At 44.5% G+C, this 26,701-nt stretch overlaps 1 protein-coding gene across 7 annotated transcripts in view; it reads left to right on the forward strand.

The window, feature by feature from the left end:
• Positions 1–3,760: 3,760 nt before the first annotated feature.
• GAN (gigaxonin) overlaps positions 3,761–26,701 on the forward strand; it is a 67,776-nt gene continuing 44,835 nt past the window's right edge. For 6 of the 7 annotated variants that reach the window (XM_036833699.1, XM_036833701.1, XM_036833697.1 and 3 more), the window contains exon 1: positions 3,761–4,188. In XM_036833699.1, the coding sequence (XP_036689594.1) occupies positions 4,022–4,188 (167 nt within the window). In that variant the 5' untranslated portion in view covers positions 3,761–4,021. Of the gene's footprint in view, positions 4,189–22,795; positions 22,893–26,701 lie in introns of those variants that run through there. The other variant, XM_036833698.1, reaches the window with a different exon arrangement.

Here is a 26,701-nt window from a genome sequence, read left to right on the forward strand (position 1 = left end):
CTGTCTGTTCTGCCCAACTAGGTCACGTGTATGACTTTGACTGAGTCCTTCATCATCTTACTTCAGTTTTCACTTCAATAAAATGAATCCACTGAAGGCAATATTTTCCAAAGCGCTTCCAAACTACTAATTTTTTTCCTTGCATTATCTTCTCCTGGACTCTTATTCCTCTTTCTAACATTTATTTTAAAATAAAACCCCAAACTCCAAGGTGATTCTTCTTTCTTTTAAGGGTTCATTTTTTGAAGCAAAGTATTTTCTTTTTGCAAATGAAACTTGTTTTTTCCTGACTGTAAAATGATACATGATCAGAAAAGCACAAAGAGAATAAAAAGTCCCTACAATGATACCATGGAGGTAACTATGTCTGTTTTCACCATCAGTGCCTCTGCAATGGGTATCATATAGCAGGTGCTTAATAAATATTTGTTGAATGAATGACTATTGTTAGTATCTTGTGAAAACATCCTTTTTAGTCTTCAGAGGAAAAAAAGAATCCTTTCTCTGGGGTTGTTTAGCCTCTGAAGAGGCTATAGTTATAGTCACCAGAGACTGAAACTTGTTGGGACTGTATGGAATCTCTGAGATTACACATTTCACAACAGCTGATGTCTGATATCTATGGAATGTAGGGAAACAATGACACTAAATACACCACTCTGATGGCCATAAACAATATCAAGGTGGCTCGGTTTGAGCAATATCAAGAAAGGCTGCAGAACAGTCCACGGTCTAACCAGGCGTGGCTCTGGTAGCAGCTGCCCCACAAGTCCTTCCTCCCACACTTGGGCCCTCTTCCTTCCCTACAGAACCAAGATGCGGTTTTCTGGGGCACTTGAGTTCAACTCAACAATTTTTATTGAGAATCTAGCATTCTTTTGATTGTTAACTCCCTTCTCAGTAAACCAAGATGGTCTTCTGATTGCCTCTGGAAATGAATGGAAGCCAGATCCTGTCTGCAGACACATGCTGCATCTTTTTTTCTCAGATGGAATTCGTGGCTAATGTTGAAAAACTGGGACACTGGACATGTGAATCTGAATTGTCAGATCTCTTGAAAAATCGCTGGATTTGGCACCCGTGGGCCCTCATCCCCTGGAGCAATCAGCTGGAAGTGAGGGGCAGCCTCCCACCTGACACAGGGGGTGTGTTCTTCAGCTCTCTGTGGTCCCACCTGCCCCTACTGTGCTATATCCTGCCTCCTGGGCTCATTCACCAACTTGCCACCTCTAACAGATTACGGGAAGCATTCAGGGATAACCCACTGAGCACCAGGCACTGTGCAAGTCTCTTGGAATATGTAAACGCAACACAGCTACTACCCTGGAGGAGCTCGCGTATAAACCAGTTAATTACAGCGCAGTGAGCTAAATGCAGCACAGAAGGCACAACCATGGCACAGCATGGGGACTCTGCCCTGAGAAACAGGTTGGAGGTTCTCTGAAGGGCACTGAGCTGGATTTTGAAGGATGAATATGAGTGATTCAGGCAGGTGGTTGGTGGGGAATATTGCAAACAGTGGGGGTGGAATGGAGAGCATTTAAAAGATCTTCTGCCGATTTGCTGCCTGTTGCACAGGGGAACCTCTCAAGCCAGCAACTACCTTTCCCCTGATTGATGCTGGTCTGTCTACAACCCTCTGCCCAGGTCCTCCCATACCTTCCTTCTGTCAAAACACGAGAGAAGGTTACCTCTACCAGGAAGAGCCTGCCTGACTAATCCCCATTCACCTCCAGTTACTTCAACTAAGGCAACACTCCCATTCTGGGAAAACTGGCTACCTGAGGGTGACTCTGTTATTTGAGCTCTTTGTTTTGTTTTGGAACCTCTGACATTTGAAGAATAGACCAGCATTCCAAGTAATTGATCAGTAAGTGTTTATCAAACACCTATGTATTTGATTTGAACTCTTTCTGTCATATATATCATTTTTGACTCCAACAACGACCCAGTTGAGAAAGACAAACACAAACTGAAAACAGACTGCAATTCAGAAAACATTTATTAAATGCCTGATGTTCACAATTTTTAAAATCCCTCCATCCATCCAACATTTACTGAGTACTAACAGGGCCAGGCAGTGAGCTTGGCACCTAGAAATGGAGATGCTTGCATATACAAGCTAGCAGGTGACATGGATAAATAAACCCCTTACAGTAATTTTCCTGCCAGAGCAACGTTCAAAGTACAGCAGTAACTTCAAGCAAGAAGTGTTGACTGCTCCCATGAATACTGGGCAGGTATCATGGAGAAGATAAGCTCCAGCTGCTTATCTTATTGACTTTGTATCATGACATTTTACAACGTACACAAAAATATAGAGACGAGTACAACGAATCTCCATGTACCCATGACCCGGCTTTAAAAGTAGTAACTCAGCCACTTATGATTCATTTATACCTCCACCCACTTCACTCCATCCCTTTGTTTTGTTTTGAAGCCAATCCTAGACATTTTAATCATTTCATCCATAATACTGAGCTGGAAATGTCTGGACTTTCCGCTAGTAACATCCTTCTCCCAATCTATTCTTTTGCCACTGACTCCACCAGAGTTATATACCCTGATTCCCACCAGTAACCCCAAATCCTTGACTGGTTCAGGGTAAAGATCCAAGACTTTATTGGAGCCTTTGAGTTGACAGAAGGAAAAGCCTCAGCTGATCCAGTGAAAACCCCATCCTGCCTTATCTGGAATACTGACCGTATTCTTCCAGTCCTTGGCCTTTGTAAAACTGCTAATTTCTTATAAGCTTGTTGAGCCCCTAATGTGTGGACAAAACGGGGGCTACATTCCACATTCCCATGTGCCCTTAGCAACCTTCCCAGAAACTTCAGACAGTATGGGGCTTGCTCTGCAGGCCAAGCTGCCCCAGATTTGCTTCCTGTCACCACCTTGATCTTCACTGGGTGGGGAGCCTGGTCACATCTGAACATCTGGCCTCTCTACCTTCCACCCCTTCAGCGTTTCTCTCTCTCTCTGAAATGTACCAACATCATGCAATTAGTTACTCAACCCAGAACATTATCCTGGACTCCCTCTCCCTTATAATTCTGCCTATTCTTTTAAAGCCATTCACTACTGTCCACCTCCATCATCACCCTTCTATCCAGGCCACCGTTCCCTTCCCTCAAGTACGGCAATATTTAAGAACTTTTCTGCCTTTGGCACCCTCCCGCCCCCGCCACCCCCAGTTCTCCACGCAGCAGCTGAGTGATCTTCGTGAAACGACCTGCTAAAAACCCTCTCATGGTTCCTAACACCTAAGGGATCAAGACCAACTTCCTTACCACTGCTAAGGAGGCCCTGCTTCTGCTCCATCTCCTCCCTCGCCCGCAACCCAAACGCTCTTTTCAGGGCCTGCTTTCTCGGGTCTCTATGCTCTTACCTGGGAAGCGCCTTTTCTCTCGTAAATAATGAAAGCTACACCTACTGCGCCCTCGCTTACATGCGTTATCTCACATGAATCCGCAACAACACTAAGATATCATCTTCATTCTGCAGACGGACAAATTAAGGATGGGCACCTTACCCATGGTAACACAGCTAGTGAGTGGAAGAGCCGAGACTCGAATTCAGACTCACGGCGCCAGAGGCCACGGGCTCAACCACCGAGTGCCAGCTTGCCCGCACACCCCTCCATCGCTGCAGCGATCGCTCTCAGCGGCGGACCGCGCCCGGCAGCGCCCGTTCGGGGACCTGCAGCTCAGTAGGAGGAACGAGGCTTCGGATTGGCAGCCTCCGGCGACGCCGGGGGAGAGGGAGGGCACAAGGGCGCGGGGGGCGTCGCGCAGAAATGACGCAACACCGCGGCTCCTTAAAGGCGCCGGACTCTCGCGCGGCGCACGGCGCAGGCGCATTCCGGAGGCTCCCGATTTTGCTCGCAGCGCTGAGAGCCGGGCCGGGCAGACGGGCGCGAGCGGGCTGTGCAGACTGGGCGCGCGCTGGACGCGGGCGGCTCGAGGCATCCGTTTGGGCGGCGTCCGGAGCCCGACAGGCGGGCTGAGGAGCGGGCGCCGCGATGGCCGAGGGCAGCGCCGTGTCAGATCCTCAGCACGCCACGCGCCTACTGCGAGCGCTCAGCTCTTTCCGCGAGGAGTCCCGCTTCTGCGACGCGCACCTGGTCCTCGACGGGGAGGAGATACCGGTGCAGAAGAACATCCTGGCGGCTGCCAGCCCATACATCAGGTGAGGAGGGGGCCGGGCGGGCCCGCGCTGCCCGGAGCCCGGGGACGGGGCGAGCCGGGCGTGTCCCCGGAGCCCCTGGTCCCCACCCCCCAGCCGCCGGGGTTCCTCTGGTCACCGCTTAGCGCGGCGTCCCTCCTGGCAGACACCCCGGCCGGGCCCCACTCGCTGCCTCCCCGCAGGACAGCCCCTATGGCTTCGGCCGGGCCGGGCCCGTGCCCCCGACCGGACCCCACTCCCCCTGGAGTTGACGCCGGACCGCAGTCCCCCCGCCCTCCCTCCTCGGGTTCCCACCGCCCGGCGCTGGCCGGGGCCTCAGAACCCCGGAGGCCCCCAGACGCCGTCCTGGGCCGGACCCGGCCCCGCGACCGCGAGCAGGGCTGGGCGGCGCCCAGGAAGAGCTGCCCCTTCGCCCCGGCCCAGCCCGCGGATCCCGGCTGAAGTTTGCCGGCCGTTCGCCTCCAAATCGACGCACAGTGGGCCGGGTCCAGCGCCGCGAAAGCGGCCAGGGAGCGCCCCTCCCGCGGAGAAGCCAAACAAACACCTCTCCGGGTGTGGGCAGAAGGAAAACCCTATCGGATCTTTTTCTTAGGATGGACGATCCGACACCCCCCCCCCGCCACCAGCCCCAAGTTCTTCGCAGAAGTGACTTTCCACCCTTTGTGGGAACTTCTTTTAAAAAGAAGGGTAGTGCGTTATAGACGTTAAAGTAAGCTGTAGCACATTTAAAAAGATTTACTGTAATTCTCAAGATGCTGTTACAACCCGAGGACCATGAGATTTTAGCGACTTGGAGAAGGCATTTTAAAACAAAGCGTAACCTGGTTTGCCAGCTCAGCTAACGAGGTGAATTAAAGGTTGATAGGACAGTGCTCATACAAGTGTGTCACATCTTGAGGGGGCTGTTATGTTACAGCAACTTTCTTGCAAACTGGGTTACTCTTTTAATAAAAGAGAAAAAAATGCTAGAAGCTGGAGAAACTGCCTAGTAAGCTGGTTAAATATAGACTAATAGTAGAGAATGTCACTAGAATTGACAGGTCAGAAAAGGCAAAATGATGTGCGCTGCATTCTTAGTGCATTGTCCTAGCAGAACTCGGCACACAAACTGCATTTTAACCTTTGTATTGGCAGACATTTGTGCTAAGTCAGAAGCAGTTCAAGTGCTCTGGTAACTTCTGGCTCCTCCTGGCTCTCTTTCTTAAATCCACTTGCACTCTTTCTTTGTGGATTTAAAGGTGGAGTTGGGGTGAGTTGTCATTAGTGTGGATTTAGATTGCCAACATGACAGATATCTCATAGCTGGCAGTTCAGAGCTTTGAGCAGTCAATATAAAATTAGCATCAGCAGGCCAGCGTCTTCCCTGTATCCAAAGTATTCCCTGTTTGGGGAAATGCTTAGGAAAACCACTTCAGATGTATTATTGTAGTTCTGTAAGAGACATCCAGCTGGCTTAAAAGAAAATTGCAAATCACCAAATACATGCTCTCTATTCCCTTTCCGTGATTCATTTTTCTCCATAGCACTTGCCACTATAATATACCCTGTATTTTACTCATTTACTCTGTGGATCTTCCCCACCCACAGTGTAAGCTCCAAGAGGCCAGGGACTTTCCTTTTGTTCATTACCGTATCCCTGGCACACAGAAAGACCAGTGCCTACTGGTTAGCAGATGGGTTGAAGCAGGGACTGCCTTCCTTTATGCCACAGAAGATTGGACATGAGAGGACCAGCCCTGGTGCGTTTCCATTTCAGATGCTCAGTTGTCCCTGATTGAGAAGAGCCCTGCACCTGCTTTCTGCTCCCAGCTTTCACTCTTCAGCGAGTTGTCCGTAGATGACTTCTTCTTGGCTTCAGCTCACTAGTCTGATAAATGAGGGATAAAATGCATCTTCATCTCATTTAATCTTTGACCCACACTGTGAAGAAGTAGGTAATAGTGCTTTGAGCCGCTCCCAGGTCTGCACACAGGTTTCCGAAGGTAGTGGTATCACTGCTATATCTGCTGAATTAGGAAAGGTGGGGCATCCGCATGTGACATGGTGGCACGTATGAGAATATTTAGTAATGTGAAATGTTATTTAGACTAACAGTAATTTTTTTTTCTATTTTTAGTTTTTTTTTTTAAAGATTTATTTATTATTTATTTATTTTATTTTATTCTTGGCTACGTCGGGTCTTAGTTGCAGCACGCGGGATCTTTGTTGGGGTACGCGGGATCTTTCATTGCGGCGTGGGCTCTTCGTTGCGGTGCATGGGCTTCTCTCTAGTTGTGGCCTGCGGGTTTTTCTCTCTCTAGTGGCGCGCAGCCTCCAGGGCGCGTGGGCTCTCTAGTTGAGACACGCGAGCTCAGTAGTTGTGGCGCGCGGGCTTGGTTGCCCCACGGCATGTGGGATCTTAGTTCCCCCGACCAGGGCTCGAACCCGCGTCCCCTGCGTTGTAAGGCGGATTCTTTACCGCTGGACCACCAGGGAAGTCCTGCTAGCAGTAATTTAGATGTGAAATATTACTAATCGTAGTAGCAGAGCCAAAAGGGACTTCAGACCCCTCTAATCCAATTCTTTTACTTTCCAGATAAAGAAGTGGTGCTCGGTGGGCATTAGTGATCTGTATTACAATGAGGTTATTAGCATTTAATGGATGAACTAGGATTAGACTCCAGGTTAGTGACACCTAGTCTCCTACTCGTTTACCATACCAAGTTACAGCATTACTCGCATGTAACTATTCTTTGCAAGTCAGTAAGCGGTAGAGTTTACACAATATGTTATGATTTACGTGCTTATTAAGTACTTTCACATGCTGTCTCACTTTGATTTTCATTTTCAACCATCTTGTACAGTAGGCAGGGCAGATATTTTTGACATTTTACAGATAAATATGAATTAGTCAATATGTGTTTTTTCAGTGACTAATTGCTGTAACTTTATTTGACTGTTGAAGTGGTATATTTGTTCTTGGGGTTCTTTTAAAATTATCAATCTCAAGGCTACTTCAAAGTAATATGACTAATTCATGTTACTACTTAGAAACAAACTTTAATTTTTGATACCAATGATGTTGGGCTTTTATAACATCTCTGTTTTGTTTGAATGGAACTTAAAGAATTCTGTTGAAACAAAATGAGTTTGTATGTTCTAGAACTTGATGTTTCTCACTTTCCCTTTTGAAGCTTAAGCATTTAGGTCTGTGATGTCATTAATATATGGATTGGGAGTTCAAAAGTTTGGTAGTCTCTGAAGTTTTATAAAAATCTGAGTTTTGTTTAATGTCTTCAGTTAGCCTGGTTTTAGTAACTGTCATAGGGGTCTGAAGTTGTGCAGTTTAGAAACAATGTTATATATTGCTTCTGTATCATCAACCAAGGGAACCAATCCAACACTGTTGCACTAGGAATTAAAGCAACTAACTTGGCATACTTTCTACTTAATATAGAAGTCTTTTAGCCTTACTGGTTTACTCTTTTCCTGTGCTTTATCTTTGGTTTAACATTTGTTTTTCCTCCGGATCGTCTTAGCAATCATACTGCCCTAGAAACACTTTCAGTATAAAAGGCAAAAGCCAGAAAAAAACCCAAGTTTGGCCACAAAACCCCAGTGATAACCTGAAAGAAGATTGTGTAGGGTATGTGTCACGCAGCCTAAGATTCAAATGCTTCAGGGAGGATAGGCAGGAGCTTCCATAGTTCATCACTCACCCCAGTAAGTGGGATGCTACTTTCCCAGCATGCCCTCTGCCCAGCATTTTCTCATGATCCCGAATGACATTTTTCCTTTGGTTTGTTGGGAAAACAAAATCTAAATGTAGCTGATGACCTTTAAGAATGATGACATTGAATTCATAGCTATAACAACAGCCCACAGCAACCCTTTCCTTTCTCAGCAACCCTGAGACCTTCTGGGAAAGGTTCCCTGAGACTTACAGGAAATTTCCTTTTCTCTTGAATATTGCAAAGTTTGCTTTGCTTCATGTCTGAGGCTCTTCTCATTCTGGCACAATTCCCTTGATCTGATGTGGAGTTCAGACTCCTCTCTTTCGTGAGCTGTGGTTCTTGGGGGGTAATGTATGTGAAGGGATTTGGCAGTGAATTGCCGTGTGATTCTGCAGTGGCATTATAGTGGCTCTGTACAGGTTCCAGTCCCGTATCCACTTTTGGGAATTTTGGTTTTTCTAGGGAATCTGTTGGAACATGAGTTTGTTTAGCTTTTAGTCCTGGAGAGTAAAGGAAAGAAAGATTCCCAAGATTTTGGGATCCTTTGATGAGTTAGCCAACAATAAGAATGGCCGTTTTTGTCCCTGTTTTTTGAGAGAAAGCTGGTCTAGTGAGGGTGGAGTGGAGACATTGGGCCTAGAATCCAGCCTGGATCATCTTGGACAACTTTTCTGGGCCTTAGTCTTCTCATCTGTGAAGTGAGGTTGATTGGGCTCTGTGCTGTTTTCAGTCCGCTTGGCATGTCTGTGTTGTGGGGAGGGAGTCTGTTTCTGTTTTTACAGCTTTATTGTATCATCTAAAGTTTTGCTGCACATTGATGTTAAAGCCTTTCCTTTGCTCTGTCGCACAGGACTTGGTTGGGTATTCTGCTATATAAATCCAGCCCTGTAGAGCTGTTTTGTAACAAGCATTTATTTTATGCTGTTAATCTGGATGCTTTCCAAGGCCTAATTATTGATGAGCCTGTCTTGCCATTTAAATCTAAAATTTGACTCATAGATGATGCTGATGAAACTTCTTAAGGGGACTAATACGATCTCTGTAGGAGTCCAAGTTTCATGGTGATGTAGAAATTGTTATCATCCTTTCTTTGGGTACTTGAAATCTGCCCTGTATTTTATGAACACTAAAGTCCACTAGTGTTGTCTGCTATGTGCAGAGCAAGCTGTCAGCCCCCAAGTCCCTTTTCTTTCACTTGTGCTCTGAGTTCATAGTCACCTGTGTATATAGCAGCTCATGAATGATTGTCATAAGGGTTTTGTATAGCGATTGTAACCTGTTAAGTTTCTTAGTTCTAAAGGGTTCAGCTAGAAGCTCCAGGTTCTGAGACTCTTGCTGAATCCTGAGCAGTCTTCAAATCAAATCAACTGTACCTACCGCTTGCTATCCTCTGATGGTGATGGGAAATACATTGGGCCTGAATATCTTTTGATGGATCTAGGCTTGTTTGCTTTTATCCACCTACTATAACGCATCCCTTACAACTGCTTAAAAAGATGAAATCTGTCCTGAAGGGCTTACAGTCCCATGGTTCAAAATGATCATCTCCATCCTTCTTCTCCTCCTCCTGCCCCCCTCCTCCCCTTCCCTTTCCCCCTTTCCCTCCCCTCCCCCTCCTCCTCCCCCTTCTCCCCTTCCCCCTCCCCCCTCCCCCTCCTCCTCTTTAGTATTTGCAGTCATATTTGATTAAACCCTTTTCTTAATGTGAGTTTTTCAAAACCAATATTAAAGTATGTTCTCTTTCAGAAGATCAAAGAAGTATTTTCTCTGGGCTTCTAAGGAAACTAAGAGCTTGTGAATTGGAGCTCTAAGTTTAACATAGATTACTTATTTTAGCTGGAATATATGTGTTTATTTGTACAAGGCAGCGGTTGCCACTCTTAGTAGCAGTGAATGCTCTAATTCTGGACAGGTTCTCGGAAGGTTTCAAACGATGAAACAAATCAATAAAATTCTTGTTAGACTAGTGAATCTAACATAAAGTGAAGTGTTGAATGCTTAGATTTATTGTAGAACTTTCCTGAGGGTTGTCATTTTGAGTAATAGTAATGTGATAGAAGTAAATCCTAGCTCCACTGAATACCAACTGATAAGTTCTCCCTCTTTTACCTATGCCCTTTGACTTCTACCTCTTCTTCCAGTGTGTATTTTCCTCTGCAAGTCCTCTTCAGTGTTCTTAAAGTAATTTTTATTATATAATTTAGAGAGTCAAGCAAAGTGCTTTTCCACATAGAAAGTTTGGTTCCTTGGATTTAGATTTGGATAATAGAGACTAAGCATCCAGATTATAAAACCGCCTTATCCGTTGTTTACACTGTTAATCAGTCTGTCTCATGATATCAAAGTGAGGCTTAAAATCTATTTATAATCCATAAAGAAAACATAATTAGGACAAATGAGTTGTTTGGCTTCATCCTTCAGAAGGATACAAATCTATCATTTTGTGCAAATGCATAATTTTTAAGTTGGAATCCTAGGTTAAGGGTGGAGGTGCGGGGGTGTGGGTGTGACAGTGGGCAGGTTAGGGTTGCAGCCTTGAATTTGAGTGCTTCCCATGGGTCCTCTGCCTCCTAAGACATGATGAGTCCAAAGAAGGAAGGAGATCAAAGATGGCAGCTGTAGCTCTATAGAGGGTAAAGGTCGTGTGTCCATCTAAATGTCACTCAGCTGGAGTTCTTGACCCCCGTGCTCAGAAGAGCAGAGACTGAAGTCGTTTTCCTAAGTGTTGCCAAAGAATGTCTTCACCACAGAATGATGGTCTAATGTTTGCTGCTTCCATTTCTCTGTGGGAGTAAATTATAACTTTTTTTCTTCTTTTCAGAGAGTTTTAGAAAAATAGAATACTTAGGGAAAAATAAGATCTTGGGGAAATATTTTGTTAGATAAAACAGTTAGCCTTCAGGCAGTAAAGCTTTGAGAGGCAGCACATATCAAATGGAAGTGGGGAAGACTGGTTTTTAAAACCAGACTGTTATAATGGGATATAGACCAATACAGTGTCCTTCATTTTTCTTTTTAGAGTTAATGTACTAGTGGATATAGAACCTTAAATGTACATTTTTGTTCATAAGTATTTTGTGATTCTCTCAACTACTAAGTATTTTGGTATCTTTTTAGGAGCAATTTTAAAGACCATTTGACACTTGTGATTTTTATGTTAACACGATAAGATGAGTAGAAATACGGTAAAACATAGTTTTATAGTCATATTCGCATTCATCAGTAACCAGTTGCCTATGCCTCTGAATAATTGTAAATTGTCTACTATTGTTGAGTTCAAAATATTTTCAGACTTTTGTCACTGAAATTGTTTATATCAGTCCGTCCCTGAATTGGAGGAAACCGCATATTTAGGGTGTGAGGTTGGGATGAGTCTCTTCTAACACTTAGAGCACATTCACCGGGAGTGGCCGGCAGTGTGAGAAAGGTGGGATTGGGAAAAGCCATGGGAATCCTTAGAAAGAAAGGTCATTGATCACTGATTTCTATTCTTTCCTCGCCGGAGCCCACTTCTGCTTCAGGGATGGAATTGGAAGCCAGCAGAACCCAGGGTCTTCTTGAATATTCCATTTGGTTAGTTAAGGGAAGAGTTTCCCACCTCCGTCCAGCTTTTCCTCCTGTGCTAAAGCTGGTGTGGGAAGTTCAGACTTACCTCACAGATTAGAGACTTCTTTCAGGTGTTGTTGGTTGGTTGGTTTGTCTGTTTATTTTCCTGCCTGACTTCTTAACACTGCTACTTGTATGAGCAGAGCTACCAACTTTGTTCCTTGCCCAAAAGGGAGAATCCCTGTTGCTGGCCGAGAGGGAGCGAAATTCTCATTTCTCTCACCTCCTGCAGTGGAGCAGGAGCAAAATACGTGCTCTGTTTCCTTTCCTTACCGTCTTTTTTCCTATTGATAGGAAAGTGGATTATGAAAATATGCACCATTGACACGCTGTTGGTACATTCTTTAGAAATGTCATCACCACCTTAACCCATGTGTTTGTGGGATTGTGCTCACCAATAATAAAGTACAGTTCAAGAATTAACATTGTCATAAGTCGTTGAAATGTGTCATGTATTAATTCATCACAGAGTTCCCTGTCAAGGGACCTTATATAACTAGTGTTGACTAATTAGGATTAATCATTCCTTCAGCAAATACACAGGAGACACGGTATCAGCAACAGCTGGGTGCTGGGGGGAGACGGGCAGGAGTTTGCATTTCATGGTTTGCGGAGTGTTACACCTTCCCAGGCTCCATTGTCTTTCTTGTGTGCTGGCTGCCATTTGAGTGTATATTCAGTGATCTCCCACACACACTGTCAAAACTGAGACTGAGCACATGGAGATCAAAATCACTCCACTTATTTTTTCCACCTGTGGGGCCAGTAAAGGAAAGAAACATGAAGCTAACAGTTTTTAAATTATCTTTGATGTTCGCTTAATTTTTCACTACTATACTGTGTAGTGTGGTAGTACCAGAATTTCAAGAATGGGAAAAGAAGAGATTGACTTTATTTTTGGAGTAGTCGCTTCTGAAAGTCTGCTCTAAAAAGTATAATTAAGATGTGGCACATATATACAACGGAATATTACTCAGCCATAAAAAGAAATGAAATTGAGTTATTTGCAGTGAGGTGGATGGACCTAGAGTCTGTCATACAGAGTGAAGTAAGTCAGAAAGAGAAAAACAAATACCGTATGCTAACACATATGTATGGAATCTAAGAAAAAATGGTTCTGATGAACCTAGTGACAGGACAGGAATAAAGATGCAGACATAGAGAATGGACTTGAGGACACGGGGAGGGGGAAGGGTAAGCTGTGACAAAGTGAGAGAGTGGCACGGACATATATACACGACCAAATGTAAAATAGATAGCTAGTGGGAAGCAGCTGCATAGCACAGGGAGATCAGCTCGGTGCTTTGTGACCACCTAGATGGGTGGGAGGGAGGCTCAAGAGGGAGGGGATATGGGGATATATGTATATGTATAGCTGATTCACTTTGTTATAAAGCAGAAACTAACACAACATTGTAAAGCAATTATACTCCAATAAAGATGTTAAAAATAAAATAAAATAAAGAGTATACTTAAATGACTCATCTGATCATTCGCTACTATGTTAGTAACCACAATTAATCACATGTACAGAAACAACTTTTTTTTGATAGATTTATTTATTTATTTTTGGCTGCGATTGGTCTTCGTTGCTGCACGTGGGCTTTCTCTAGTTGCGGTGAGTGGGGAGTAGTCTTTGTTGCGGTGCACGGGCTTCTCATTGCCGTGGCTTCTCTTGTTGCGGAGCATGGGCTCTAGGCACGCAGGCTTAGTAGTTGTGGCTCGCGGGCTCTAGAGCACAGGCTCAGCAGTTGTGGCGCACGGGCTTAGTTGCTCCGCGGCATGTGGTATCTTCCCAGACCGGGGCTCGAGCACATGTCCCCTGCATTGGCAGGTGGATTCCAGAAACAACTGTTTTTAAGTAGAGAACATAGATCCTCGGCCAAGGTTTCCTAAATGCTCGTTCATTCATTAAACTTTTCTTGAGCGTTTTTGTGTGGCGCTGCCGTGCTCTGGGCTTTCAAGACTCGAGCATCCGTGGACTCCGGCTGGGGAGGCAGACAGTGAAGAGGCCTCGTTACAGAGAGACGTGAGGGATGGACGTGGTTGCCGCCGTGGACTGGGTGAGAGGAGCACCGCTCTGAGGAAGTGCCGCTTAACCTGAGATCTGGAGGAGGAGGAGGAGGTGGAGGAGGGGGTTCAGTGTGAGCGGAGCTGGGGGCAGAGGGGCAGGGCACAGGGAACAGAAGTGCTGCGCTCCGGGGACAAAATCAGATTGGCACAGCCAGGGAGGCGGAGAACAGCAGCGTGAGGAGATGATGAGCGGCAGGGAGCGTGGCAGGAAACCAGACTAGAGGGCTAGCAGGACCTCGTAGTCCTGAGTTCAGGTTGGCACATGCACTGCTCCCCAATAAGATTAAACTTTCGCTGGAACATCTCCCAGAGGGGCTGTGTATTGGGAGCTGGCTGGGGAGGTGGTGGGTGTGGGAAAGGGACCTCAGAATTTTTTCTGACATAGGTTATTCCATGCAAGAGAGTTTAGGTTTTATTGTAAGGCTTTAGGTTAGATATTGATGGGAGTCATTTAGGAGGGTACTACAATGGTTCCGACAGGAAATGAGGGTGCCCTGGGCTAGGGTTGGTCCGTGGAGTTGGGGTGAAGTGGCTGTAGCAGGGAGATTAGCAATAGGACTTGTTGGTGAGAAAAGGGAAAGACCCAGGCGAGCCCAGGTTCACTTCCTCAGTATCCTCAGTGAACAATGCTTGTTATCACTTACTGTGGGTATAAGGACAGCTGTAAAAGACTCTGTGGAGTACAGGATCTGTCCTCAGAGTTTACAGCTTAGTTGTGAAGGCACGAAGTGTAGACCAAGGCTATTTTAATTGCATAGACACTTCTAGCCATAGGAGTTCCGAGGAAGAAGGACCTCTTGCGTGATCCCATGAGGTTTCGTAAACAGAATTGAACACGGCCTTGGGGAGGAGTTGGAGGTAGGTGGGTGGGCGGGTAGGGGAAGAGGGGGGCAAGGAGAAGGGTTCAGGTGAACAAAGGTGTGAGTGCGGGGACTTGTATGCGCCCAGGGTAGTAAGTATACTTCCCCGGGCTGGACTGGGGCCTTGACTAGGGATGGGGGCAAGTGCTGGTGGATGGGCAGGTCAGGACGGTACTCCCGAGTGCCAGGCTAGTTCGCTTAGATTTTTCTTTTTTTTTAACATCTTTACTGGAGTATAATTGCTTTACAATGGTGTGTTAGTTTCTGCTTTATAACAAAGTGAATCAGTTATACATATACATATATCCCCATATCTCTTAGATTTTTATTCAGTCTTTCACCAGTAGTACTAGTGATAGAAACAGAGCTCTGCTTTAAGAAGGTAACTTGGCGGTTGTTTGTTCACAGGACCGAGAGGGGGACCAGAGTTGCTTACTGATTCAGGTCAGCACCCCGTGGCGCTGTCCCGGCACCCTTGTCAGTAGTAGTGGCTGAGGTCGGGATTAGAGGAAGAAGCAATCGACTGCTAATTGGATGTGGGAATTAGGCTGAGGGAGAGGGAAGAGCTAACAGGTTTTGAGGCCAGCTGCCTAAGAAAAGTGGGGAAGATAACAATCTGTCTTCGTTGCGTCCTATTCAGGGTAGCATTGCTCTATAAACCCCTTAATTACACTCTTTTGTAGTTCTTGAAAACTCTATGGAGTGTGACACTTACCTGTGAATGTGTGTGTTTCTCACCTCTGCCTCTCTTGACCTCCTGCTTTTTACTGGCAGAGGAATTCCTGTTCATCCTTCAGGACCCGGTATCCCTTCCTTTGTAACATTTTCCCAATTCTGCCAAATGATCACTGTCTCCTACAGGCTTCTCTGTAGTGTATGGCGTGTACCTTCAGTGTACCATGTGTCAGTGCTCCACTGACTTTTATTCATTGGGGAGAAGTAGAACAGACAGATGGACTGGGTGCTTTTAACACGTCTTTTATCTCTAGGGCCAGAGGCACTAAGTCCATTAGTGGAAAGTCTGTAGGTAAGAGACTTGAGTTGACTGCAGTCTAAGCACTGATGAAGAAGTAGAAGATCAGAGTTCAGGATGCTGTATACACTGCTTCCAAATAAGATGGAACTTTTGGCTGTGGCGTTTTACTGTATAGCTGAATATGTACTGGGGACTGGGGGAGAGGGACAGAAGAAACCGTCTTAGAACAGATTTTAACCCAGAAGAGAGTCTTTAATTTTGTACCGTTTCAGATGGCACAGTCAAGCTCAACAAAGTCCATTTCTGGTGCCAAGAAACCTGGGAGAAGGGGCCAAATTCTTTATTCAAAAGTAGTAGCTCCAGTGAGACAGCTTTTGTCACAACATGACTAAAGAATTAATAGAGAAGCATTCATTCCCTTGACAGCATTTTGGAAGGCATTTTCAGCTTCAGGTTGTTTAGAGAAGTTTATAACAGTAGATTATAAATTAAGAAGGCGCCAGAAGCAGAAAGATCATTGTGAGATGCTGAAGTGAAACTCATCCTGAGCTGCCTCTCATTTATTAAAGAAAACTGAAAGGGGGTGTGTTTCAGGCTGTAGTTGATTTTTGGTTTTGGTTTTGTTTTCCTACTCCCACTATCTCCTTTTTTAAAAAGAAAAAAAGAGCTTCTTAACCGTCACTTAACGCTTTGGTTTGAACTCCTTTGAAAGGATGAATACAAAGACAAGAATAAATTCATATAAATTCTTACTTCTCCTTTGAATTTGTTCAGGAGTTCCACCTTGCCTTTGAAAAGACATAAACCTTCCTTCTAACTCTTTACATTGGGAAGAGGGAATAGAAAGTGAGTAGAAATATGGACCTACTTCTGCAGTATGAAATTTCTGTAGTATTCAGTGCCATGTGTGTACTGCAGCAAAGAAGAACCAGGTCCACCAGTTTTTAATTAGAGAAGACTTGTAAGAATGCCCCCCAGATCAAAAGGGCTTACTCTTGAGATGGTTATTTCCATGGGCTCTTTTATATATATATATATATATATATATAAATTTATTTATTTATTTATTTTTGGCTGCGTTGGGTCTTCGTTGCGGCACATGGACTTTCTCTAGTTGCAGTGGGCAGGGGCTACTCTTCGTTGCGGTGCGTGGGCTTCTCATTGCAGTGCTTCTCTTGTTGCGGAGCACGGTCTCTAGGTGCGCAGGCTTCAGTAGTTGTGGCACACGAGCTCAGTAGTTGTGGCTCATGGGCTCTAGAGTGCAGGCTCAGTAGTTGTGACGCACAGGCTTAGTTGCTCTGCGGCATGTGGGATCTTCCCAGACCAGGGCTCAAACCTGTGTCCTCTGCATTGGCAGGTGGATTCTTAACCACTGCGCCACCAGGGAAGCCCTCCATGGGGTCTTAAGGTTATAGGAGGAGCCTCTTTTAAACAGCATCTGAAAAACCATACCTGAGGAGAACATCTGGAACTATTTGACAGGTTGAGGCATGAATGTCTTTCTTTTATTTCCAAAAAGTCAGGGTGTGACCAGACAAGGAATCAGACTTGTTTCATCCTAGAAGAATTTTTTGCTTCACAAGTTGCTGCCTCATGATTCTGTCTTTGAACTCATCCTAAAATTTTAATATGCATTTTCAAACCTTGTCTTTTAAAAGGTAAATTTTATTGACTGCTTTACTTTCAGATGTACAAGAACTAGATTTAAATTTTAAGAATTTCTTATACAAAAAGTTTTATGGAAAACCACATGAGGGTTCAATTATTTATGTCACCCTAAGTTCTGGTTCTGAACAGGGTACTTAATATATTGTTACAGTTGTAGTCTATATGTACATATTATTTCTGGTTCATCTTTTCATTTGAAGTCAAGTTGTGTCCCTCTTATATCTCAGTGTAATGCCCCAAATCATTTTTAATAGCTATTTGTTATGACGTCATATTGCTGCTCCATATAATTTGCTTCATCATTCCTCTTTGACATTTTAATTTGCAGTTATTTTTTTCTTCTGAATAGTCACTATAAACAAATTAGGAAAAAAAAAACTCTTGGTTGTTTTTTCTTTGTATTTTTTTGTGGGTAAACCCACTGTGGGGACTATGTCCCAGGCATATCTGTTTCTGAAGATAGAAACAAATTTGTTCTTATTATATGAAACCAGATTACTGTCCAGGAAGACTGGATTATCATATCAAGACCCTGGCAGTGTGTATCTGATTATTTTTTTTCCCCTCAGGTTTATTACCATTGCCTGGTCCCTTTTGCAAGTGGTTTCTCAAAGTTATTACTATTTTGCATATTATTACTATTTTGTTAGGCTGGATTTCTAAATGTTGTACGTTTGCCATGGTAAAAATATTTAGAGCAGGGTTTGGCAAACTTTTTCTCTAAAGGGTCAGAAATATTTTAGGCTTTCCAGTCCATATGTGGTCTCTTGTCACATACTCTTCTTTGTTTGTTCTTATTTTTAACAACAACCTTTTAAAACATAAGAACCATTTTTAGCTCAAGGGCCATACAAAAACAGGCTGTGGGTTGTAGTGTGTCGACCGTGATCTAGAGTATTTGAGTTTTTAAAATGTGGACATAAAACCTCTCACCCTGGCGATCATCTTTAATGCAGTTTAAATGTCATGTGGTGATTTGCATGCCGGTCTTCCAGAGAGCAGAGGCTGGCAGTCAAGGCTGATTCTCCCTGGCTCCCTCACCTGCTCTCCCCGCCCCCCCCCGCCCCCCGTATTCATCTCTTTCTTCTTGGATGGTCTGTTGTGTATCCTCTTCCTTCTCCTTAAAAAAAAATTTTTTTTTTTCCTTCCTTTCTGGCTCCTTTTCCCGAGCATGAAAGAATGGTTAAGTCCTTTCCAGCAACCGGCACTTAGGAGATGTGCAAATGTTGAATGAATGCGTCCGTTAAAAGCAAACATACTCTGCATCCTCTTCTAACAAGTGCACGATTTCCTTGACTTTGCTCCAATGATTTTTTTTTTAACATCTTTATTGGAGTATAATTGCTTTACAATGGTGTGTTAGTTTCTGCTTTATAACAAAGTGAATCAGTTACACATATACATATGTTCCCATATCTCTTCCCTCTTGCGTCTCCCTCCCTCCCACCCTCCCTATCCCACCCCTCTAGGTGGTCACAAAGCACCGAGCTGATCTCCCTATGCTATGCGGCTGCTTCCCACTAGCTATCTATTTTTACGTTTGGTAGTGTATATATGTCCATGCCACTCTCTCACTTTGTCCCAGCTTACCCTTCCCCCTCCCCGTGTCCTCAAGTCCGTTCTCTAGTAGGTCTGTGTCTTTATTCACGTCTTACCCCTAGGTTCTTCATGACCTTTTTTTTTTTTTTTTCTTAGATTCCATATATATGTAGTAGCATACGGTATTTGTTTTTCTCTTTCTGACTTACTTCACTCTGTATGACAGACTCTAGGTCCATCCACCTCACTACAAATAACTCAATTTCGTTTCTTTTTCTGTCTGAGTAATATTCCATTGTATATATGTGCCACATCTTCTTTATCCATTCATCTGTTGATGGACACTGATTCTTGAAGGAAGAGTCTGTGTATCTCGTCCTCAGTCTCACCTCCTGCTTCACTCTGCCCGTAGACTCGTGTCTTGTCACTGCATTAAAACTGTTCGTTCAAAAATTCCTAAATATAATGGCCAAATCAAGTGAAAAAAAAATTTTTTAATGAAGTCGAGTTGATTTACAATTTTGTGTTAATTTCTGCCATACAGCAAAGTGATTCAGTTATACATATATATATATACATTCTTTTTTAAAATATTCTTTCCCATTATGGTTTATCATAGGATATTAAGTATAGTCCCTGTGCTGTACAGTAGGACCTTGTTGTTATTCATTCTATATATAAAAGCTAACATCTGCTAACCCCAAATTCCCAACCCATCCCTCCCCCAGTCCCCTCCCCCTTGGCAACCACAAGTCTGTTCTCTATGTCTGTGAGTCTGTTTCTGTTTCATAGAGAAGTTCATTTCTGTCATATTTTAGATTCCACATATAAGTCATATCATATGGTATTTGTCTTTCTCTTTCTGACTTATTCAAGTTCAAACTTTTAAGTGCTTCTTGTACTCGACCTGTCTGTGTTTATCACTCTAGGGCATTTTCTTGACGCTCAGGCTCTCCAGGCCTCTGTGACACCTTTGTCCCATTTCCCCCACAGTCTCCTTTTCTGGTTCTCTCCTCGTCTGTCCCTAAACGTGATGTGGCACAAGCTTCTGTCTCCTCCCTGTACTCTCCCCACGACAGTCTCATCAAATCAGCACCAAAGGTGCTGCCGCCCCCTCTCTTCTGAGCCCCAGGCCTGGACATCCGACGGCCAGCTACACGGCCACCCCACACCCAGTCAGGTCCAGCTCCCTCTGCCCTCAGGCAGGTTGTCCTTCATTACCAGACTCTTCAGGAGAAACGGGGGAGTCCTCAGGGCGCCACCCCCTCCCTTACCCTCCTGGAAGCTGTCTCTTCGTTACCATCGTCAGCACTCGTGCTCTAGCTTCCATAATTCCTGAGTTGTGGCAGGATCTCTGCTGGTCCATCAGTCTCCCAGAGCTGCCACCAGAATGATGTTTCTAGAATGTAATTAGATAATGTTCGAAACTCCAGTGTCTTTGGGGATGTGGCTGATTCAGGCGCTGGGGCAGGAAGAATATACTATGTGCCTGGAGCATTTGTGCCAGAAAGTAAAGTAAAGAGGTGCCCAAAAGAAGATAGAGGCTTTCAGAAAGAGCACAGACTTGGCCTGAAAGAAGTCCCGATGGCCAAAGCTGTAATGATTTGAGCAAGAAAATGAATACTAACAACGTTGGATTATAATCCATAGAATAAAGAAGTACCTATGTGTCTATGGATGAATAAATGGATGGATGGATAAATAAATAAATGGTGAAGAAACAGTTCTTTCTTACAGAAGAATTTCAGTTAATAAATGTAGAAGAAGGAATAAGAGAATAGGAAATCATCCGTTGAACACCACAGTAATAATGGAGACTAAAATTAGTGGACGAGAGTTTGAAGAGAAAAAGGATATTTGCATATTCTCACATTACCTCTTCTGATATAGTTATTAATTACACAGGGAAAAATAGTATCTCAGAGTGGAGAAACCTAACAGCACCTAACCAAGTGGCCAAGGTTAAGGTCAGCACATTGACGCATGGTTAATAACATGCCCATGGTTAATAGCATATTGACATCATGTTTTCCCTGATGTGACGGGCACAGCATCATTTTGGTAGTATCCCTGCCAGAAATGCTCAGCCTCAGTCTAATCATAAGAAATTAAATCCAAGTTCAGGGACATTGTACAGAATAATTGACCAGTGCTCACCAAAGTGTCAGGTCTTTAAAGATGAAGAAAGATTGAGGAACTGTCACAGGTTAGGGACACAACAACTAAATGCAGTTTGGAACCCTGGATTGGGTCCCAGAATGGAGAAAGGACATTAGGGGGAAAACTGGTTAAATTTGAATTAAGTCTATAGTTTATTGAATAGTATTGACCAGTCTTTATTTCTTAGTTTTGATCATTGTACTAAGATTACATAGGTTACATACTAAGTGAAGTAACCAGAGAAAGACAAAGATCAAATGATGTTGCTTATGTGTGGAATCTTAAAAAAAAAAAAAGATACAAATGAACTTACTTACAAAACAGAAATAGACCCATAGGCATAGAAAACAAACTTATGGTTACCAAAGGGGAAAGGAGGGGGGATAAATTAGGAGTTTGGGATTAACATATATACACTACTATATATAAAATAGATAACCAACAAGGACCTACTGTAGTACACGGGGAACTCTACTCAATATTTTTCAATGACCTGTAAGGGAAAAGAATCTGAAAAAAATAGATGTATATGTATGTATAACTGAAACACTTTGCTGTATACCTGAAGCTAACACAGCATTGTAAATCAACTATACTTTAATAAAATTTTTTTAATTGAAAATTTTTTTTTAATTTTAAAAATTAAAAATAATTTTTTTAAAGACTATGTAATTTATTAACAGTAGGTATGCTTCATGAAGGGTATACAGGAACCCGACAATTCTTAAAAACTTTTTTGTGAGTTTAAAATTATTTCAAAATGAAAAGACTTTTAAGAAACTCCTCATGAGTGTCTCCATTTCCCTCAAGGTGAAGTCCACATTCTTTTGCATGGTCCCTCGACTTGGGTTTGTTTGATTTCTTACAGTTCGATTGAGGTTACGCATTTTTGGCAAGAACAGCGCATGAGCGATGCCGCACCCTCCTCGGTGCATTGTATCAGGGGCCCCTGTCGGCAGTTTGTCCCAACATCAGTGGTATTGGTTTGATCCCATGGTTAGAGATGATGTCCACCAGGTTAATTCACTCCTTTTCTCTTTGTAATTAACGTGTAATTAATGGGGCGAGACTTTGAGATTATGTAAATACTGCATTCCCCGTCAACTTTCATTCTCTAGTTTTAGCATCCGCGTATGCTCTGTAACTATCATTCCTTCTGTATGTATTAGTCAGGCTCCTAAATTTTAGGCTTAAGCAGCTGGGTAGGAAATCGTACCGTTTACCACAATGGGGACAGTAGAGGGAGGAACAGGCTTTCAGCAGGTTGGGACAAAGATTTATTGTGGAACATAAAGGGTACTTTATCTAGAGGCTCCAGATGAGGGGGTTAAAACCCAAATTCCTAGACATGACTGGTAACATTTCATTTTACTAACATTAAGACCATGGTTAGAACTAACAGTTGGTCAGTTCCTCAAGGGTGGGGACCACCAGCTGGTTGAGATCCAGTTTCTAAATCCATGCCCAGTGCTGAAGGCTGTGCCTGGGCAGTGAAGGGACTAGCTGTGCAAAACAGAGTCACCATTTTTATGGGTTTGGTCTCACTTTACAGCTTTCCCTCTGGCAATTGCTGCGTTTCTGCCAGGAGTAATCAATGTCACCCGTGGTCGTGTACACCCACTGTGCCTGTGATATTTTGTGGATACCACATCCCTCCCTCCCTGTCCGCTCCCCCCCCGCCCCGCCCCCAACACTGGCTCACAGTCTACACAGTTTCCTTGAGCTGTCCCTGTTTGAGGTGTAATTCACACTTTCCACGTTCTCTTTTCAGAAAACATCACCTTCCCTAAGGTAAATTTCTATTTTGTTCAGATCACAGACTGGAAGGCATATACTTTGTGTTTTCGTACTTCTTCCAGATATTGATGTCATTGGATGTGGTTACTCAGAGCAGATCTAAATATGAAACGCTGTACTTCATCTTCAGAGTGGATGATGTGATAAGAGGAGGAAGATGGAAAACATTTTTGTGAATCCTCACGTGTTGTGTGATCGGGGAGCGCAGAGGTGGTCAGGGACAGTTAGGACTGTGGCCTCTGCATCCCCTATGGTGAAGTGGCTCTGCTTCGGCTTCATTACCGGGGGCTGGTTTGGTGGGCTGACACCTGGACAGTAAGCCTTTCATTTTCTGGAAACCTTTCCTAACCTTCGCACTTTTCCATCACTCTGTAGCTCCTGATTTCCCATGCAGTGCACCAGTGATGGTGAGGGGAAGGCAGCAAAGCAGGGCAGTATGGAGTGCCAGGCAATTAGGCACATTCGCAGATGACAGGCCTCCCCTACAGCCAGTTTACATTTAGGCCTCAGCACAAAGGCAGATGATTGCATCAGGGGCCTCTGGATAGTGGAATATTTGAACATTCAATTGTTGAATTGCTGACTGCAGCACACCCTGGCTCGGATGCCGGGGGAAAGCAGCACCTTCCCCTCAGTGCAGAGCAACCAGCGATGCTGTGCAGGGGGGCGTACAGACGCTTAGCTGGTGAATGATGCCACTTCTGAACGCTTGCGCTCATTTGGTCTCGGAGCCAAGTGAAAACAGTAACTGATCATTGCAGCGTTAAAATCCATTGGTTCCCCCACCTGGCTGCGTGCTGTTATCAAGTGCATGATATTTTTCAAGTGCGCATTCAGTACTGGACACTTTATGGGGTATGGAGGTAGAGCAGTGAACAAAACAAAGTCCCTATTTTCATGGATGTAAACATTAAACAAATGCTGTCTATTAGATGGTGGTAAATTCTAGGAATAAAATAAAACAGGGAGGGGAGTGGGGATGTTATTTTATTTTATTTTATTTATTTATTTATCTATTTTTAAAATTTGTTTTTGGCTGCTTTGGGTCTTAGTTGCTATGCACAGGCTTTCTCTAGCTGCGGCGAGTGGGGCCTGCTCTTCGTTGCGAAGCAGGGGCTTCTCATTGCTGTGGCTTCTCTTGTTGTGGAGCACGGGCTCTAGGCGTGCGGGCTTCAGTAGTTATGGCACGCGGGCTCAGTAGTTGTGGCTCGTGGGCTCTAGAGCCCAGGCTCAGTAGTTGTGGCGCACAGGCTTAGTTGTTCCACTGCATGTGGGATCTTCCCAGACCAGGGCTCGAACCCGTGTCCCCTGCGTTGGCAGGCGGATTCTTAACCATTGTGCCACCAGGGAAGCCCAGGGGTTGTTATTTTATATAACAAGGTACCTGCGCCGCTCTTTGGAGGTGTTACTGGAGTAGAGACCTGAAGTCAGTGAAGGATTAAGTCTTCTTTCCACTAATCAAGGAAGTGGGAGGTGGAGAGACTCTTCCAGGCAGGAGGGAATACATCAGAATAAGCTGGAAACTTTTAAAATATACGTTGTCTTGAACCTGACATAATTGGTCTAGGACCTGCTTTTCTCTAAAAGCTCTTCAGAAGCTTCTGGGAAGCAGGTTGGGGAGCTACTCTTAAAATCCATTAGAAGTATGAGTCATTCCAGGATCTATATGAGGAAAAAAGTGTTGATGGTAAATAAGTAAAAACCATAATCTGTCTGGGTAAAAAGAATTGGAGGCAAAGAGAAATGAATAGAGGAAATACAAGGAAATAATGAAGGGAAAGAAACAGTATTGAACCTTAATGAGAATGCTATTCTTATGATAAAGTGTGATTCTTAGAATAATAGAGGACTGCGGCTCTGGTCCCCATTTCTACTTTTTCTTTGGCACCTCCTGCTCTGAGTGAACCAGTGTCCTGCTGATGGCAGTTCCCAGATGGGACACACAGCACCATACCTGTGTTTTCTCGTGTTTTCCTCTGCTCACTGCTCCCTGACTTTGCTCGGTCTTGTAGGAGGAGCATTGCAAGGATTAGTTAGCCTATGTAGGTTGAGGTGCTGTGCAAGGGGAGCTTACCTAGAGGTTGGCCGGTGGCACCTAGTTCATATCCCACCGTGTGCCTCGGGATCTCCTCGGACCTCCCTCTGGGACACCTGGTCACGTGCCATACATGTGTGTAAACGCTTTTCTCCTGTGTAGATGGAATTCTTAGGTGGCAGGAACTGGGAGATAGACGGGTTCTTGCATTCCCATCCACCAAAAAGCAGGCCTTGTCGTGAGAGGATGCCATCTGTTGATGGAAATATTACCTGCACGTTTATATTTCATAAAGTTGACTGGGACCAGAAAGTATTTTAAAAATAGACTGTCTTTTTTAGAGCAGTTTAAGGTTCACAGCAAAACTGAGAGGAGGATAGAGGTTCCCCATATACCTCCTACCTACTTCCGCTTCTCTTTGATTTCTGGAGTGTCCACAGTCCTGCAGGCATGGCCCTTTCGGGGCTGGTCGTCTTGCTCCTGGCTGTGTTGTATGACGGCATCAAGGTTGGCAAAGCTAGGCTGCTCCACCAGGCCCTGACGCGCCTGTCCATCTCCACCAGCCAGCAGCTCATCGGAGAGACGGGCCGGAATTCTTCAAGCTCAGAGTCCCCCGCAGTCAGCAGAACCCACCTCAGGTGGTTCTTGTGTCCCTTCGGCCAGTCTCTACTTCATGTCGCTCGGGTGGTCATCGGCTACTTCATGACGCTGGCTGTTATGTCCTACATTTTCTTTGGCATGGTCCTGGGCTCAGGTGTGGGCTACTACCTAGCCTATCCACATCTCAGCATGACTTAGCTGGTGACAGCTGTGCAGGCTCTGGGCGCTGGAGAGAGCTGGGGCCCCTCCTTCCAGACATTGAACTTCCAGCCCCACGTCTCCTTTTTCTTCTGTTGGCTGTTCTCACAGCATTCCCAGCTCCTGGAAACTTTGAGCTGAAGCCAGCACTTGCTCCCTGGAGTTCAGAGGCCACTGCAGCTCCTCAGCCAGGCTGCAGAGGGCCCAGGCATAGTCTTTCTGTGCCTTAAGAAGGCTGCTGTGACCGGAGGGTGGATGGAGAGACCAGAACCCGGGGCGCAGGTTTCATGATGATGGCAGCATCTGCTGGGACCTGTTTCCCTTTCTTGGGGGGAGAGTGATAGCAGGCTAAAGGCAGAGAAGCAGGACTGTTAGCAAGGCTTTGACCTATCCTTCAAATAGAGTGAGCTCCTCCCATCAGACAGCACTGCCTGCAGGAAGATGATACTTTAATGGCTTTAGGTGTCAGGGAGCTCTTCATGGCCTTAATGCCCCCCTCTTCTCCTGATCCTCCTTCTATGCAAAACCAAGAACTGCACTGAATAATATTCAATACAAATGTTCTTTATTTATTACTTACTGCTCACCCATAATGATCTGGTAGGGAAACATGACTAATCCATTTAAAATACTGAGTAAGCCACAGGGGGTAGTGACTGAAGATGCAATAAGCAGTCAAACCAAAGCATTGCACTAGTAGAGTTAGGTGGGGCTCTTCAGATATTTGAACCTTTTCTCTTTAAAGAAAAGGAAAGAATAGACCCAGGGAGAGAAAAATCACTGCTGTATACTGTAATGTCTACACTCAAGTACCTCATGGGCTAGATGAAAGATGGTCTGAAGCTTTGAGAATTTAAAAATAAATATATTTTAATAAATATATATTTTTTAATAGTCAAAAAAGAAAAAGAAAACAGAACATGTGTTGCCTCCGCCATGCTCAGCATCGCCCACCAGGGGGAGCCTTTGTTACAACTGATGATGCTCCATTGACACACCATCCCCCAGGGTCCATAGTTTACGTTAGGGTTCACTCTTGGTGTATATTTTGTGGGTTTGGACAGATGCATAACAACATGTATCCACCATCGTAGTAACATACTGACTAGTGTCACTGCCCTGAAATTCCTCTGCCCCAAAGATCCTTTTTTGGTGTGGTTTTTAGGAGCTCACGAAGACAAAAAAAGGAGGGGGCATCTGTAAAACAGGCTCCCCACAGGAGCAGACATCATTAGTTGGGCCTCAGTGGGCAAATGCAGTGCTGAGCCCACGCCCCTCTGCTCTTGAGAGC

Source organism: Balaenoptera musculus, chromosome 19 (assembly GCF_009873245.2).
Source record: "Balaenoptera musculus isolate JJ_BM4_2016_0621 chromosome 19, mBalMus1.pri.v3, whole genome shotgun sequence".
NCBI lineage: Eukaryota > Metazoa > Chordata > Mammalia > Artiodactyla > Balaenopteridae > Balaenoptera > Balaenoptera musculus.